We start from the raw sequence: 18912 nt of genomic DNA on the forward strand, positions 1-18912 counted from the left end.
CCAAAGACTGGATTCTTTCCCTTCTTAGCAGTAAATAGCACTGAACATTAAGTTTAATTACTTTATTTTATTGATTCTAAGACTGTGTCTTTAATTTTTACATCTCCAAAACTGAGATGCACTGTGCAATAATTGTGATTTTTTCAGTCTTACCAAATGCAGTGAGTCCCTTCACCCACCTCCCCCAGGTTCAAGATTCCTCTCAATAGAATGAAAATTTACCTCTAAGTAAGCAAGAGAGTAATGCCCTTTAATGTCTGCTCACCCTAAAGGTGGAAAAACGTGAAGCCATCCTCTGACCATAAGTAAAACTCCAGGTGAATATCCTCACTTTAAGGAACATATCTTTAAGAAAAGTCTCTTATTTTTCTGAAACTCCAAAGTCTAAGTAGATCTGTGCTTATTTCTCCACTTAAGTTTATACACCAGGATGTACTTTTAAGTTTACTTCAGACAAGATACAAAATTGTAACATCTCTGAGTTAAAAAAGAATAATGTAGAGGAATTTACAAATTGATTTTAAACTTTTATAATTACTGGCATGTGGTTTAATTATACTTAACCATAAAAGTTCAACAGATTCTAGCTCTATAAAAAAAAAGGCAGCTTTCTCCTGCACCAAGCCATGATGGAGGGACACTGAAGGTACTGGCACTGAGCCTGGGTTACCTGGACTCTCATCATAAACACGGAAAGACCAAAGAAAAGCAGGGTTGCTCCGAAATCAAGGTCTAGACCAGTAGCTCTGAGAACTGAGAGGGAGTTAGACCAGACATGTTCAGGTCGTTTTTTTTAGACTGTCCCATTCCCAATTTCCTCACTGGTAAAATGAAGGTAACACAAGTCACGGCTCAAGGTTTTTGCAAGGGATAGTTGTGAAAGATATATAGATCTCAGAATCTTAAAATCTAGAATTTATCTTAGAATTTACCTTAGAATCTATGTATCTCCTGCAACTAACCCTTGCAACAACCTTGAGCAGCAGACGCCCTGATATACAACGGGTTTTTCCATAAATAGTAGCATTATTTTGATGCTACAACTGTTAGTAACTGAATGTCAGTATGTTAATATGGTACCCACACATCAAAATCTTACCTATTTAACACAGTTAAGAAGAGACTAAGATACCTTGGGCCAAAAGTAGGTTAAGAAACTAAAGATTCACCTTGTTTTTAAAACATAAAACCTTTTTTAAAAGATTTTATTTATTTTTAGACAGAGGGGAAGGAAGGGAGGAAGAGAGGGAGAGAAGCGTCAACGTGTCGCGCCTCTTGTGTGCCCCCTACTGGGGACCTGGCTGGTAACCCAGGGACTGGGAATCGAACCAGCAACCCTTTGGCTTCCAGGCTGGTTTTCTATCCACTGAGCCATAACAGCCATGGCTAAAGCCTAAGAACTTTAATTTTATCTAGCTCAATTATTTATATTTACCAAGTGAATTATAAATGTGCTTTGCTACAACTAATAACCTCATATCTATCTTAAAAAAATCCTGTATCTTCTAGGCCTGAAGTTTATACCTACACAATTATGAAAATCAGAAACTACTGATAAGTAAATAAACAGATGGGTTAAATATAAATAAAAATATACATATGAAAAAAAAACCAACAATCACCAATAACTCTGTGGATGTGCCTAAAAGAGAAGGCCAGAGTCTAAATACCATTTTGTGTACATGTTCCATTAAAATAGTGACAGGCAAATTGTAAAAAGATTAAACTAAGCAAGTATCTCACAAAAAGTGACAATATCGTCACCACACAATATGTACTTCAAAAAAGAATCCCTGATTTCCATCAGATTATATTTTACAAATAAATTATGGAATTATGTAAATCTTTTCAATGACATTTCCATGCAGAAATAAGCATTTGGAACTAATCTGTGACACTAAAAACATGAATCCGTATCACTTGATTTTATGAGTGAGAATTATAAGTAAAACATGCAGGTGTGTTATACAACACACCCACCGCATCAGAGAAGCCACACGTCCTAAGCACTAGAGTAACTGAAAGGACCTTAAAATTCAATAACTTAATAGGGGAGGATCTTTCAACACCAGATTACCCAGCAGAGTAAATCTTTTTCAATAAATGGATGAATATCCTAAAACTGATATTCAAACAAGCTTATTTGTTTCAGAGAAACTTCAAAAAGGCCTGAAGACACTCCCTCAAAAGCACATACTTACAAATGTTAGTCTTACTTCAAAGTAAATGTAATACTCCCAGTAAAATCATAAAATTCTGTATTATATACTTTTTACTTGGTAATTCTGATCACTTTGAAAATGACAGCACACACAAAAGTCGAGTCCCAGGAATAGATTAGCTATATTACTGTAATTTACACAAACAACTTAAAGACCAAAGTTCATTCTCGGAATTCCCAAAAGAAATCAGAGAAACAAGAGGTATAGTCACTAACTTCAAAAACATGAGTAGCTATTACTTGGACAGTCATCTCTTACCAGCATAGGCTAGTCTGACTATAGTAGCATCATCTTGGGCTAAGTGGGCTATGCCCGGCAGAATATATTCCGGATAGATATTGACATCGTTGCGAGGGACCTCTTTGACAAGAGCTAGAACTTTGGTCAACGTCCTCAAGGCTTCAGCCCTCACTCTAGGAACAGAGTCATTGCTGAAATGCAAAAGATATGGCGTGATACGATCCAAAAGAATTTCTACACTTAATCGTGGGGCCAAATGAAGAATAAGTTCCAAAGCAGCAAGTTTGGAATCACAGTATTTAAGGGTTTGCAGACAGGAGGTTATAACAGACACCAGGATAACCAGCCCGTTTTCCTTAGGCTCTTCTTCTGATTTTTCTGGCAGGTCGTGTCCACAGAGATTGTGAATAATGTTGCCCAAATCCTTCCGTATGACCAGAATACGCTCATCTGCAGAGAGAAATGTTTCCTTGGCAAACTGGGCCATGTAGGGCTGAAGGAAAGTATAAAATATTTCAGGAAAGGCATTGCCACGCTGCTGCTTTAGATAATCTTCTGCCTCTAACCGTTTATCTGGCTCACGGTGAATCATCTGCGTTACCTATAACAAGGAGAGAAAGGGAGTAAAAAAAATACATTTGAGAACAGCAAATTAAGTCAGATGAAAATTACAAGGGCATCTTAACCATGATTTCAAGGATTTACAAGGTACCTCTGACTCTTCTAGACCTTTACCATTCAAACTCCTTTCAGAACCTAACTACTGAGTAATATGCAACTCTACTATTATCCTAAGAAGCAAGAAGAAATTACATACTAACGTATTACAAATGACCCAGACACATAAAGAGGAGGTGTACTCTGTTCAACACTCCCTGTTTATGAAGACAGAGGAATAATATATTAATGTCCATAATTCAAGGATTCCTAAAACTTTTTGAGTAGGAGATGCCACTGAGATTTTGTCCTAAAAGAAAAATGTATACTCAATTTTTGCACACAAAATTATACACAATTCTGAAGAGAAACACAGATCCCCCAACATCTATTTACATATCAGAGATCTGGTTTGGAGACTTATTTTCACAAGCTCAAGGAAATACATAGTTTAGGTATAGCTCTAGGATCCATTCAAAAAGAGAAATAGTGGTTTAAATTTTTTAAGTAAAGTAAAAGAGATGTTACATCCTGCAAACACTAAAAATGACATACCTAATTTAAATTTATTTCTAGTATAAGAAAATAATTTTTTTCAACATACAGAGCACATTTCATCTTTCCTAGACCCTCACAGTGTATCAGTCATTATTTGAATACACAAAATGTCATAAACACATATTCAGTTATTTGAGCTTTCTTTTTATATTCTAAATAAGAGCCTCTCATTGAACCCGGGGGAATCAAATGTACTGTAAATAAGGAAAAATAACTTAACAGAATTAGTTTTACATTTGGATTAAGCCTTAAAGATTAGTCAAATTCACTCCTTTCACACTTAAGAAAACATCGGCCCAGATTCATGCCAACATGACATGATGAATGAGTTCCATACCCAAAGACGTAGCCACATGCTCCAACTCCTAGTCCAGTACATTGCTCAATGAACATGAACTAAACTGGCTTTCTCTGAAGCATATTTTTTAACATTTGCCATCTGTAAGAGAAATTAAAATATAGATTTCCCTACCTTACTAAAGGATACTTTAATTTTCTTATGCTCACCCAAGGGTATTTTTTTTTATCGATGTTAGAGAGAGAGGAAGGGAGAGGAAAGAGAAAGGAGAGAGGGAGAGTGAGGGAGGGGGGAGAGAAAGAAAGAGGAAAACACTGATCAAACTCTTCCTGCATGCACCCCAACCAGGGAACCAGGGATGATTGAACCTGCAACCTGGCTTATGTGCCCTGACTCAGGATCAAACGCCCAACCTTCTGGTGCACGGGAAGACACTCCATTCAAATAAGCCACCAGGCCAGGGCAAGGATGTTTTAAATACACCATCCTTTCCACAACTCAGAGTCTTCATCATGATGAGCATCAGTTCCTACACTGACTCAATGACTGACTGACTGATTTTAAAAAGGTCCCCTCAAACAGTAATGGCCTATATGACCTCCCACAGAATTCCTCACATCTGTTCAGCTACACTAATTTGTGATTCTGTATCTCCCCTCCCAGGACTGCCCTCAGGGTCAAGGGAGGTAAACAAAGCTAATAGCTTCTATACAAAATGGCCTTATACTGCTGCATTATATTCAAGTTGATGTTTCCTGTCTCCTTCATTTTAGGTATGTCTTCTTCATTTCTTACTATCCAGTTCTACCCTGGGCAACTTTCCTAGTCTCCAGGCAGGCCCCTCCTTACCTCCTTCTAAATCCACCCAAAGCAGAGCTAAAGATCATAATGGGAACGGGAAGAGGTGTGTGTATTGTTTGTGTTTGTGTGTGCGTGTGTATATGTGTGTGTGTGTGTGTGTAAAAAACATTAAGTCAAATGAGCTCTGTCTGAGAAGGGGGAAAAATTGTACATTTTTCCCTAATAAAGTAAAAACAGTAAGGCATTTGTATTAGTTTATAGGGCTCTTTGTTCCAAATTTGTAACATTTTAGAGAGTGGACTAATGCAAAAAGAAAGAACACAATTCTATTAAAGTCTTTATGGCAAATATTTGTAGCATAGTTACCAAATCTCTGATACTGCGATCTTCAATTTTATTTAGCACTTGGTCAGGGAAAAACTGTCCATTTCTATAAGCCAAAAGTTGAGAGAGATCAAATAATGGTACACCTTCTGTAAAAAGCTCGGCTATCACACAACCTGGAAAATAGCAGACATAATTCCATTAAACATGAAATGCAAGACACATCAGTAATATAGGCCAAGAATTCAGAGAACACATAAAACTCAAAATGTAAAGCCAAGTAAACTGAACTAAAAATTTTAATGCAATGTACAACTACAACCAATCAAGATAGAGAAAATATCCATTGCATAATCAACAATTTCTAAAAGTGTAAAGTCAAAAGGTCCATTCTATTGTTCTCCCTCTTTAAAAAAGTTACTTCCTAGTTCTATAATTTAAAATGAGTGTATGCATATAACATACATACACATATATTTAGAAATAGATGCTTGTAGATAGATTAAAAGCCACAAGAAATACACTATTTTTTTAAAAAATACGGGTTTACAGAAATTAAGTTCATTAGAAATTACTGTAAAATTATAGCTGAGAATTTTCATCATTAAACAAAAAAATCATTAGGTGTCTACATTAGGCTCTCGTAGTACATGAAACAGACAAAATCCCTGCCCTCATAAAGCTTTCATTATAGGAAGGGAGGCATAAAATAAACCAGTGAGCAAACATAATAATAAAACGAGAAGTGCTAAGAAGTGTGACTATTAAGATTAGAGAGGAAAGAAGATATTAACCCAATCATTTTACACTTACATAATCTTCAACAAGAAATATGAAAGAAAACCTATCTACATCCCTAAAAGGAAAACGCAGATTCATTGAATCATTATGACATGCATTCAGCAATTCTTAAAAAAGATTCTTAAATAGCGTTAACTCAACACAGCCTTTGCATTTGCTAGTCCTTCTGCCTAAATTGCTATTCCCCCCGAGTATCCATGTGGCTTATACCTGCGCCTCCTTCAGATGTCTAATCAAATGTCATTTCAGCAGTCAGGACTCTCTTGATGGCCCAGTTTAAAATCGCAAGCCCCCAAACCGTAACTCCCCATTCCCTTTCCCCTATCCATGTTTTCCTCTCAGCATGAACTGCCAAATTATATACTTTATGTATTTTTTTCTTTATTCTCTATATACCCACTGCAAGGCAAACTCCATGAGGAAGGGATTTTTTGTCCATTCTGTTCACTGAAAAATCTCCAGCAACTAAGACAACCCTGACACATATAAACAATATATTTCTCCCATTAATTTCTACTTATAGAATATCAACTTTTAGAATGAAAGACTTAAAAATAGCTATTACAAGCATCATAACCAAGAAGGAAATAGAATTAATGCTACGGAGCAACTGGACCTAAGACATCAAAAGAACACTCCACCCAACAACAGAATACAAAATTATTCTCAAGTACACATGGAACACTCTCCAGGTTAAACTGTATGCTAGGTCATGAAACAATCCTCAATAAGTTTTAAAAAACTGAAATGACACAAATTATGTTTTTCAAATCACAATGGAATGAAATAAGAAATCAGTTAACAGAAAAAAGTTTTAAAAATTCTAATATGTAGCAATTAATCATACCCCCAAATAACCAATGGATCAAAGGGAAATTATGAAATATTTTGAGATGAATGAAAGTAAACACACAAAATACAGAAACATATGGAATGCAACTAAAGCAGTGTTTAGAGAAAATGTGAAACTACAAACATCTCTATTAAAAAGGGCAAACTCAAAACAACCACCTTATTTTCACCTTAAGAAACAAGAAAAGAGTAAACTCAAACCAAAGTAAACAGAAGGAAGAGAATACAGAGATCGGGGTGGAAAAGGGACATTACTAGCAACTACCAACCATGCAGAAATGGAAAGAATTATAAGAGAGTATTTTGAACAACTGCATGCCAACAAATTAGATAATCTAAATGAAATGGACAGATTCCTAGAAAGAGATCACTAAAGCTGCCTTGAAAAAGAAATAAAAAACCTGAATGAGCATTGTAAGAGACTGCATTGGTTATGAAAAACTTCCCACAAAGAAAAGCCTAAGCCAAGATGGCTTACCAGGTGAATTCCATCAAACTTGGAATGACTTGACACTCAACCTTCACAAATTCTCCCAAAAAAAGAGGGAACACCTCCCATTTCATTCAATGACACCAATACTGTCCCCATACAAAACCAGATAAAGACATCATAAGAAAGGAAAACCACATACAAACATCCTGATGAATATATTTTTAAAATTCCTCCAAAAAATATAAATATAAGCTTTCATCAACCCCTGGAATTTAAAACTCTAATAGACTTCCAGTTCTAACTAACTCATGGGAATGTACTGTACAGCATGGTGACTATAATTAATGCTACTGCATTGCATCACTGAAAGTTCCTAAGAGAGTAGATTTAAAAAGTACTCATAACAAGGAAAAAAAATCTGTAATTACGTATGGTGACAGAAGTCAGATTTACTGTGGATATCATTTTGCAATGTATACAAATATTGAATCATTATGTTGTACACCTGAAACTAATAATACAGGGCTGTATGTAAATTATCCCTCAAAAACAACAACAAAACCTATAAATGACCCCCTAAAGCGAGAAAGTGGCCTAGTTTCTAAGCTGAAGGAGTCCTATTTACAAACCAGGAAGTGTAATGTAAAACAGTAAAATGCAATAAAGGTTCAAGAAAAATTTAGATAAATTCACTGATCAAGAAAGTTGGGACTTGAATGGATTACAGTTCTAACAGTGTTACAGCTACAGCATGGAGGCTAACTCTATCTTACCAAAACACCCCTCAGTATTATCTTGGGACACAGAGCAGTCAGCGGAATGGACCAACAGAGGTGCAATCCTGTGTAACAATTATTCATTCCACCTAGATGTAATACACTTCTTCCTTAATTGTTACTATATTTTTCTGTAGTTTTACTGTAATCTAAAACACAGTTTAATTCATGTTTTCTTTGTAGTAAACCTATAGGTGAGAAAATGATTAAACCCAACTTTTCTAAAATTTACCAAAAAAAAAAAAAAAAAAGGCCCTGACGCCAGAGTTCAGAAAGTATTCCTCAGGGACATCACCCTCAGCACACGTCCCCTCCCAGAAGTCCACAGACAACCCGGAATTGCTTCACGTGGTCTGCATGTGAAATAATGTACATGAATGCGTGGTACTTATTTCCAGGGAAGACGACCACTAATTTCATCAAACTTTCAATACTTTTCTACAAACTCTCACTAGCTACAAACTCATTCCCTTGGCTATAATTACTACCTACATTTCCTGATAACCACCAGATCTCCCTCTCTAACCTAAATCTCTATGCATCAAATCTTTATAACCAACTGCCTGTTATACATCTTCTCCTAGATATCCCCAAATACCTTCAACTCGACATACCTAACACAGTCCTTGTCCTCTTCTCACCCCCTAGTTGTTCTTGCTCTTGTGACTCCCAGCTCACGGACCAGCATCACCGCTCACCGTGTTTCCCAAGAGGGAGTATAAGGAGGGTGTAAGGGAGGGGGGTGCTCTTGACTTCATCCTCCAATCAATCACCAAGTCATGACAATTCTATCTACTAATTATTTCTTAAGCATTACAGTTGACCCCTGAACAATACAAGTTTGAACTGCGTGGGCCCGCTTACACAGATTTTTTTTCAATAAATACAATGAAAAAAATTTGGAGATTTGCTACAACTTAAAGAAACTCACAGATGAATGTTACAGTTTTCTTAACATTTTCTTTCTCTAGCTTACTTTAAGTATATAGTATACAGTAGATATAACACATAAAATATGTATTAATTGACTGTTTATGTTATCAGTCAACAGTTAGCTATTAGTAGTTAAGTTATTGGGAAGTCAAAAGTTATATAAGAGTTTTCGAATATGGTGGGGATTGGTGCCCCTAACCCTTAACTGTACCTCTCTCTGTTCCCTCTCTAACTTTGTCACAACTTTAAAAGCCAGTCAGGCTCATGTCTTACCTGGACTGGTGGTAATTTGCTACTAACTGGTTTTCCCTTCTCTAGTGTAGTTGCCCTCAATCCACTCTCCATGCTATAGTCGGTGTTTTGTCTGACAATGTCTCTCAAGACTAGCATTGGCCTAAGACCCTTACTGATCTGGGCCTTGCTTACCTCACACTCCATGTTCCAGATACACTACGCCACTTACAGCACTCTTATAAACCAGTGCACCATACTCTGGTCCTCAAGTCTTTGTATAAGCAACACCCTCTGCCTGAAACAAACATCTGATACCATAGCTAACTCCCATTCATCTTTCAGGTCTCAGCTTAAATGTCATCTTTTCAATAAAGAAGTCTTTCTTGATCTTGCCTCTCTACCCATCATCACCATGGAGACTAATTTAAGTATCTATTAAATACATGTTCCTATAAGCACCCTATGTTTATTACCACCACAGCAAGTCACATGACACTGAAAGGTCCTTTTTCAATCATATCTATCTCCGCACTAAAGGATAAGCACCTTAAAAAAGGGACATCATTACCCATCTATGTGTCTAGCACCTAAGACAGTGACTGATGCATTTAGAACAAGTCAAATACTTCTCAAATGTTTGAATGAACGGCTGTTGCATTTTCTAGGCACATGAATATGTCCAATGAAAGAATACAGCATATATTTAAAATAGTGTAAGAGGACAAATTAATTTTTCAACATAATGGAAAAATTTTTTAAATCCATGTTTCTATACTCGGATGAAAACACATACACATCTCCCTTAGCAAATTTAACCAACTCAAATACCTGCTGAAAAGATGTCCATTGCTCGCTTCAACTCTCCTCTTGTTCTCTGATTGCTATTTAAGTCTACAAGGGGAGTCGAAGGATCTCTCATATATTCCAACTCAGTGGCAAACAATCCACCATCCACAAAACGTTCAGGAGCAATATAGCAAGTTCTCCTCCGTGAGGTGTCAAAGAAATAGTTGAAATCTGCTGGGTTGTCCTCTGGAAGATAAGTGGGTTTAAAACTGGCAAAATCAGTTAGAAGGACCCAGTTCCAACTGGTGACCATTACATTCTCAGTCTTGATGTCCCCATGTCGAACTCCAGATTTGTGTGCTTGGTCCACAGCTGTCAGGATCTGGAAAGCGATCCAACGCTTCTCAATATTATTTAAGAATGGACGGGTACTGATGCGATCATAGAGGTTGTCTCGCACATACTGCCTGAAGAGCATGGCCGCTTTCTCAGATGCTTTTTCTGCTGCTTTCTGGAAAGGTAGACAGTTTTGTGCTGAATGAAGCCGGATTTTCAATTCCTCTAGCTCTTGTTTATAGCTGGTTAAAGGCAATGTGGGATCCTGAATTGCAAAGACCTTCACAACCACCAGGCCTTCTCGGTGCTTTGCTCGAGCAACTTTAAAAAAGCGAGTACTCCCCAGGCTTTTATCATATTCAAAGTCATGGATGTCTGAGAAATAACTCTCCACAGAAAGGATCTGGGAAGGAGCAATGCCAGCGAGCTGATTTCCCATAATGGCAGCACGTGCCTCCGGGTCAGTAAGTTAAGATACAACACCTATTTTAAAAAGGCAGAAAAAAAAAGAAGAAAACAAACAATTAAACACCATTATTTATTTGGTCTCCTCCTAAAAGACACATGCACTACATTTCTCTTCCCCTGAGATCATTGTATTTACCCTTCCAGGCAGCCTCTAAATGTCAGACACATTTATCTAATGAGATCTTGTTACTTTATCCTTTCCAGGATAAAGTTGTCCTTTATCTTGTCCTTTCCAGGAACTGAACTGTATTTAAACAGGCCCCTTCAATGTTAAGCTGAAGACATTAATACGTGTATTTTCTGATTTTTAAAATTACTAAGCCTTTACTCTATGTTCAATATTGTGCTTGGAGCTAGGAGGATCACATCAGTACAACATAAAACAGTCTTTGTCCAAGAACGTGTAGTCTTGCACATAAGACACAAACACATTAAAACTTAAAACTAAGAAACACCTAATGCAAAAAGTACACTGAACACCTCAAAGGTCAGGCTAAGATCCAAAAATCAATACCTCCTGGGCCTTTCCAGACTAATTCCAGTGTTCCTTCCCACCCAGCTAACAGAAGGCACAAAGTTGTCTGGTTTGCAACAGCCACAGGGGAGACCCCCTGGCAAAGACGTTAAAGGAAAAAAGTAAACCAAAACACACACTTGCCAAACACAGCCCAGGGTTTTCTTCCTAGCTCAGATTTTGCAGGAAATAAAAGACACATACACACACGGCTATGCGCACACATAAACATTTACCCTAGGACTCTGCAAAGTATCACAGGTCGGTCATTAGCTCACACTAGGGTCATGGTGGTGACTTCACTGCGGGGAACGGAGTCGGCAGCCGGGTGAGTCTTCTCTACGAGGGGGTCTTCCTTCAAAGGCAAGAGGTGGGATGTTGGGGGAGAGACGCAAGAGTCCCAACCACCACAAACCCCAGTTGTCCGCCGAGTACCACTGGGGGAAGCTCTCAGGGACGCAGAACATAGAAAAAGCCAGGTTGAAATGATTGCACAAATACCCAAAGAGTTTTCCCCGCCAGCCCCCCTATTCAGCCCTAAAGGCCACGCGTTCTCGGGTCTCGTCTTCCTCTAGCGCGGACTTCCAGACCCTCGAGGTCCTCACCACCAGGCGGCAAGGTGAAATTCAGAAGAGCGAGGGAGAACGCCAGATTCAGGGAAATAACTTCTTCGGCTGCTACACACCTCAAACGCTGAACTCCTGGGAAAGCCGCCGGTTATGACCACTTCCTGCCGCGGAGCGGAAGTTACGAAGGGACGAGGCTTGAGGAGGAGTCCTCGGTGGGCGCTGGTTGCTAGGAAACAGGAAAGGGGCGTGGTCTCGCTCCGGGAGTCTACAGGAATACAGTCCCAGTCCAGATCTTCATCTTATCCTTCCCTAAACTCTTGCGCGTCTGAAATCCCGCAAACCTGTTCACACACACCCTTTACCCCAAGTACATAACACAAGAACATAGTTCTTTAAGAGAATTCACATGCTTCGTTAGGATAGTTAATATAATTTACATACTACATAGCTCACCTGTTTACACAAATCAATGTTTTTATCACGTATGTACTTACAGAGTTGTTCAATCATCCCTATAATCTAATTTTTTAACATTTCCTGACCCTCAAAATGAAACCCTGTAACTATTAGCAGTCACTCCCCAATCTCCCTCTTCCTCCTTCTCCCAGCCCAAGACAATCACTAATCTACTCTGTTCCTACAGACTTACCTATATTTCATATATATAGGCACATAATATGCACGCTTTCTCTATTTTTTATATACAGTGTGACCTTTATGACTGATTTCTTTCACTTCATGTTTTTGAGGTTAACCTCTGTTGTAGCTTGTATCGGTTCTTCATTTCTTTTTACTGCCAAAAATTCTCTTGTATGAATATTCCACATTCATTATGCATTAATTAGTTGATGGACTTTTGGGTTATTTCCACATTTTGGTTATAATAAATGCCGCTGCTATAAATGTTTGTGTATAAGGATTTGTGAGGCCGTATGTTTTCTTTTCTCTTGGGTAAAAACCCAGGAGTGGAATTGTGGAGTCATATGGTAATTCCATGCTAACATTGAAAAACTACCAAACTGTTTTTCCAAAGTGCTGCACCATTAACATTCCTACCAGTAACGTATAAAGGTTCCAATTTCTGCACATCCTCACTGAAACTTCTTATCTATCCTTTTGATTATAGCCATCCTAGTGGATGTGAAGTAGTATTTCATTGTAGTTTTTATTTGCATTTCCCTGATGACTAATGATAATAATATCTTTTCATGTGCTTATTGGCCATTCATATATCTGCTTTGGAGAAATGTCTATTCAAATTTTTTGCCTACTTTTTTAACTGGGTTGTCTTTTTATTATTGAGTTTTAAGAGTTCTTTATATATGCTGGGTACAATCCCCTATCAGATTTGCAAATAGTTTTTCTCTATATTGTCTTTTCACTTTCTTGTTGGCATCCTTTAAAGCATAAAATGTTTTAACCCAAAGCTGAAATTTTTTAACCATCCCCGCAATATCTCCTCCTCCCTTTTCCCCCATCTCTGTAGGCAGCACCACTACCCCCGGATTCCCCAAACTACAAATGTGAAAGTTACTAACCCATCCTTGATATCTTTTTACACTTTCCCTCTTTTGCCTGCCCCTTTCAATAATCATCTGCTCCTGCTGATTACAGCTCCAAAATATGCCTCGAAGCCATCCACTGCTGTCTCTCCAGGGCTTAGATTGCTGTTAGGATATCAAGATTTTGAAACCTACTCAGAAAAGGCATTCTGCAACCACTATAATTATAATTATACTTCTCCTACTTCTTCTGGGGCTTTTATGACATCATTTTATGTCCTTAAAATTCCAACTTTATTTTTTCTGTGAAGGCATACTCAGTATCAAAAAGTATTAAGTAATCCATTCTCTCCTCCTCATTTGAAATATCATATTCACCATATACAAATTTCCTGTATATATATTTGGGTCCCATGTTGGATTTTCTCTTCTGTGTATTGAATTGCACTTTATCTACCAGTACTGCTTTATTTTATTTTATATTTTACTGGCCTTAAATATTTTCTGTAGCTTTCCTTTACATTCTCAGATTTTATTTATTTTTAATGTATTTTATTGATTATGCTATTACAGTTGTCCCATTTCCCCCCTTCACTCCCCTCCGCCCTGCACACCCCTCCCACCTGCACCCCTCCCCCTTTAGTTCATGTCCATGGGCCATACATATAAGTTCTTTGGCTTCTACATTTCCTATACTATTCTTAATCTCCCCCTATTTTCTACCTACCATTTATGCTACTTATTCTCTGTAACTTTTCCCCCTCTCTCCGCCTCTTGCTCCCCCACTGATAACCCTCTATATGATCTCAATTTCTGTGATTCTGTTCCTGTTCTAGTTGTTTGCTTAGTTTGTTTTTGTTTTTGTTTTTTAGGTTCTGTTAATAGCTGTGAGTTTGTTGTCATTTTACTGTTCACATTTTTGATCATCTTCTTTTTCTTAGATAAGTCCCTTTAACATTTCATGTAATAAGGGCTTGGTGATGATGAACTCCTTTAACTTGACCTTATCTGGGAAGCATTTGATCTGTGCCCTTCTATTCTGAAAGATAGCTTTGCTGGATAGAGAAATCTTGGATGTAGGTCCTTGCCTTTCATGACTTTGAATACTTCTTTACAGCCCCTTCTTGCCTGTAAGGTTTCTTTTGAGAAATTAGCTGATAGTCTGATGGGAACTCCTTTGTAGGTAACTGTCTCCTTTTGTCTGGCTGCTTTTAAGATTCTCTCCTTATCTTCAATCTTGGGAAATGTAATTATGATGTGCCTTGGTGTGTTTCTCTTTGGGTCCAACTTCTTTGGGACTCTCTGAGCTTCCTGGACTTCCTGAAAGTTTATTTTCTTTGCCAGTTTGGGAAAGTTCTCCTTCATTACTTTTTCAAATAAGTTTTCAATTTGTTGCTCTTCCTCTTCTCCTTCTGGCACCCCTATAATCCAGATGTTGGAATGTTTAAAGATGTCCTGGAGGTTCCTAAGCCTCTCGGTTTTTTTTGAATTCTTGTTTCTCCATTTTGTTCTGATGGAATGTTTCTTTCTTCCTTCTGCTCCAAACTGTTGATTTGAGTCCTGGTTTCCTTCCTGTCACTGTTGGTTCCCTGTAGACTTTCCTTTATTTCACATGATGTAACCTTCATTGCTGCCTGGGTCGTTTTTATGCTGTTGCAGTACCCAGTGAGTTCCTGGAGCATCCTGATAACCAGTGTTTTGAACTGTGCATCTGACAGTTTGTCTGTCTCTTCGGTGCTTAGTTGTATTTTTCCTGGAGCTTTGATCTGTTCTTTCATTTGGACTATTTTTCTTTTTTGTCTTGGTGCACTTATTATTTATAAGAGGCAGAGCCTTAGGTATTCACCAGGGTGGGGCAACCCACATCTCTGGGTTGTGACATTGTATGTGGGGGAGGGGTCCAAGAGGGAACAGTGCCACTTGCTCCACTCTCTGCTGGTTTTCAGTCACTTCCCCCACTTCCCACAAGCAAAGTGGGCCCTTCTGGTGCTGATTCCCATGTGGGTGGGTTTGTGTACATTCTAGGACCCTGTGGGTCTCTCCAACAAACTATCCTGTGAGGCTGGGAATTTCCCCAACAGCCACCTCAATCCCCATGGGTGTTTTCAGTCAGAGGTTTGGGGCTTTATTTCTCCGAGCTGGGATCCTGGGTTGTGCGGTCTGTTTTACTCCCCAGTTGTTCTTCCCAGTTTGCCTGCATGCAGATGTGGGACTGCCCAGTCTGCAAGCCACTGTCTCCTCAGTTCTGCCAGCCACCGCCTTGCCATGAGTCCTCTCCACCCAGCTGCCCATCTCCACCCCTCCTACCTGTCTGGATGAACGTTTCTTCTTCAACTCCCTGGTTGTCCGACTTCCACGCAGTTCGATTTTCTGGCAGTTGTGGTTGGTTTTTGTTTTTAAATTTGTTGTTGTCTTTCTTCTGGTTGTGCAAGGAGGCACAGTGTGTCTACCTATGCCTCCATCTTGGCCAGAAGTCTAGTACTGCTTTAATCATTGTTAAATATTGGGTTAGCCAAAAAGTTTGTTTGGCTTTTTTCTGTAAGATAGCACTAGAAGAGCTTAGTTGTCTTTAACTTAATTCAAAACAATTTTGTTAGAATGTATTGTGACAGCTGTCATATCAGCATGCAAAAAAAAAGTCAAAACTGATGAATTTTTGTGTAGCCATTTTAATATTGGAGATGAAAGAAAATGTGCAACATTTTTTGGCATATTATGCTTTGTTATTTCAAGAAGGGTAAAAGCACAACTAAAACACAAAAAAAATTTGTGCAGTGTATGGAGAAGATGCTGTGACTTATCAAATGTGTCAAAAGTAGTTTGCCAAGTGTCATGCTGGAGATTTCTTGCTGGACGATGTTCCACAGTCAGGTTTAGAACAGTTGAAGTTGATGGCCATCAAATTGAGACATTAATTGAGAACAATCAACATTGGACCATGAGAGAGACAGCTAACATACTCAAAACATCCAAATCAATAAAGTTATTATGAAAATGAAAAATGTCTTTTATTTTATGGAAAAAAGCCATACGGACTGTTTAGCCAACCCATAGCTACTACCAATCTTTTAAAAAATACAACTATAATCATAAGACACTTATGCTTACATCTTTCCAGATTTCTCTTCTTATTTTTAGGCTAAAGTGAAAAATCCTTAGCCTGACCTACAAGACCCTGTGGGATTGGACCCCTGCCCTCCTCCCCCACTGTGGGCAGCATCACTCACTGTCCCTCCCAGGCCCCACACACTGGCCTCTCATTGTCTTAACCTGAAAAACTCTCCCCCACCACTAGGCCTTCAAATTCACTCTTTCCTTTGCTTAGAAGACTCTTTCCCCTACTCTCTATGTAGCCAAACCTGTCCATCTTCCAGCTCCCAGATTAAGTGCCAAAACTTCAGGAACATCTTCCCTGGAGCCTCCCCTTCCAATTATAACCTCATAAACCCTGAACTTGTTCTTCATAGCACTTATTATCACTGAAATCATTTGACTTGGGGAGGAATGGTAACTATTAGCTTAATGTCTGTTTTCCCACCGGACCATAAACTTCATGAGGGCAATGATTGTGTAATTCTTGTTCACCAAGGTATCTTCAACACCTAGTACAGTATCTGACACTTGGTAGACATTTAATACATATTTATTAAATCCATAGATGTGACCTTGTCAGGTGTGTGACTTATTAAGGCCATGATCCCAGGACAATGGATGTCTAAAATATATAAGAATTAGTATACATGCAGTTATTTAGAAGATAATATTTTAAGATTATGTTTACATTTCAGACTCTGAATATCATGTATGTACCCATAAGTGCTTTAAAAACCTCTCCCATGGAGAACTGATGGTGTAGAAATGTAATGAATCTGTATCGGTTTAGATGACTCTTGCATTTCCCTACATCTATTTTTCTCCACAACTACATTTTGTAAACAACTTGTGACGTATTTTTCTATGCCTCCTAAATGCACCTCTGTGATTTTCCTTCCTTCCTTCCTTCCTTCCTTTCTTCCTTCCTCTTTGTGTTTTGAAATAGCAATTATAGCTGTTCATGGACACTTTAAAGGAATTTTACCTATTCCTACTCAGAGTAAAAAAATAAAATAAAATTTGCTTGCCACTGGTGGGGCAGAAGGAAGAAAAAGCCAGCACTCTTCTATCATTGGCCAATGAATGGTCTCTCAGCTGCACGGTAGCAGTGATGGCTAACTGTCCCCTTTACACTTGATCTTAGCCAAAAAACCAAGAAGCAATTAACTGTCCCCTTTACAAAAAGCGAGTATTTCTGGAAAGTGCTACAGGAACTACATTTTCCAGCCCCACCCCCCACCTTGCATATAAGTGGGGCCCTCTGACAAACTCTCACTATGATGTACAAGTGGAGATGATGTGTTTTACTTCCAGGTGAAGGCAGTTAAGAGGTCAATGGCCTGTTGAACTCTTTCTTTCCCTTCTGGTTAGATGCAGGGACTTCAAGGCCGTAGGTAATGCCAGGACCACAAGATGGTAGGAGCCCATGTCCCTGAATTACACAGCCTGGAGAAAGACAGCCTGTTAAACACGAACACCCCCAGAGGACTTTTACATAAGCAAAAGGAAAGTCTTATGTGTGAAGCCAGTGAAACGTTGACATTTATTTGCTACCATAGCTAGCCTTACCTTAAAAAATACATTCGTCTTCCTGATCTCTACTTATTCCCTACCTCTCCTGGGCTGCTTACCTCCCCAGGGCACTTCCACTCCTGTGAGGTGTCCACGTGGACTCTCTGCTGTCCTCGCATCCTAAGGAAAAGGATTAAAGAGAATCCCTGATGTAAACAACCCCTTCCCGTTAATAGTAAATATGTTTTTTTCTTTTAGCAGAAGATTGACAGCTAATGATGTAGAAGGAATTATAGAAAATTACTATTTTGTAACTAGCAGCATAATAATTGGTTCCCTCAAGGATCATCAAGCAAAACATTGTGGGGCAACAAGATGGAGCCACAGTGCCAAAGAACACCTATAAATTATTTTCCACATTAGAAAGGGGGAAAATTAACCTCTTCTTGTGGAAAACTCTGGCAGCAAACCTTTATCCAAGTGCTCAAACTTAACATCACAAATAGCAGGACACAGGTATGAGAGGCTCCTGATATGACGTGATGGTAAGTACACACTACCACCCCTGAAGCCTTCTTACCAAACATGTTTCACTTGAACCTAATCAAGGCTGTAGACCTCACTGTTCAATGCAACAGCCATTAGACCAGGGGTGTCAAACTCATGTTCACCAGGGGCCACATCAGACTTGTGGTTGCCTTCAAAGGGCCCGAAATAATTTTAGGACTGTATAAATGTAACGACTTCTTAACTGCTAAGGAGTTGAAATTACATTCATGCCTTTGAAGGCAACCTCAAGGCTGATGTGGCCCCTGGTGAACATGAGTTTGACACCTCTGCATTAGACACATTTGACTATTGAGCACTTGAAACATGGCTACTCCAAATGGAGATGTGCTATAAGTGTAAAAAACACACAGGATTTAAAGAGCTTAGTAGGAAAAAGTTGAAAAAAGTCTCATTGATATCTTTTTAATATTTTTTATTTATTGATTTAGAGAGA

At 38.6% G+C, this 18912-nt stretch overlaps 1 protein-coding gene across 1 annotated transcript in view; it reads right to left on the reverse strand.

The window, feature by feature from the left end:
• Positions 1–11952, reverse strand: part of PIK3R4 (phosphoinositide-3-kinase regulatory subunit 4) — a 58654-nt gene extending 46702 nt beyond the window's left edge. Inside the window, exons 1-4 of the mRNA XM_045857266.1 lie at positions 11470–11952; positions 9958–10734; positions 5143–5276; positions 2481–3063 (exon numbers count right to left, since the gene is read on the reverse strand). Of these exons, the coding sequence (XP_045713222.1) occupies positions 2481–3063; positions 5143–5276; positions 9958–10690 (1450 nt within the window). The 5' untranslated portion in view covers positions 10691–10734; positions 11470–11952. The remainder of the gene's footprint in view (positions 1–2480; positions 3064–5142; positions 5277–9957; positions 10735–11469) is intronic.
• Positions 11953–18912: the final 6960 nt, after the last annotated feature.

The sequence above is a fragment of the Phyllostomus hastatus genome, unplaced genomic scaffold (genome assembly GCF_019186645.2).
Source record: "Phyllostomus hastatus isolate PE091 unplaced genomic scaffold, TTU_PhHast_1.1 phas_scaffold_129, whole genome shotgun sequence".
NCBI classification, from domain to species: Eukaryota; Metazoa; Chordata; class Mammalia; order Chiroptera; family Phyllostomidae; genus Phyllostomus; species Phyllostomus hastatus.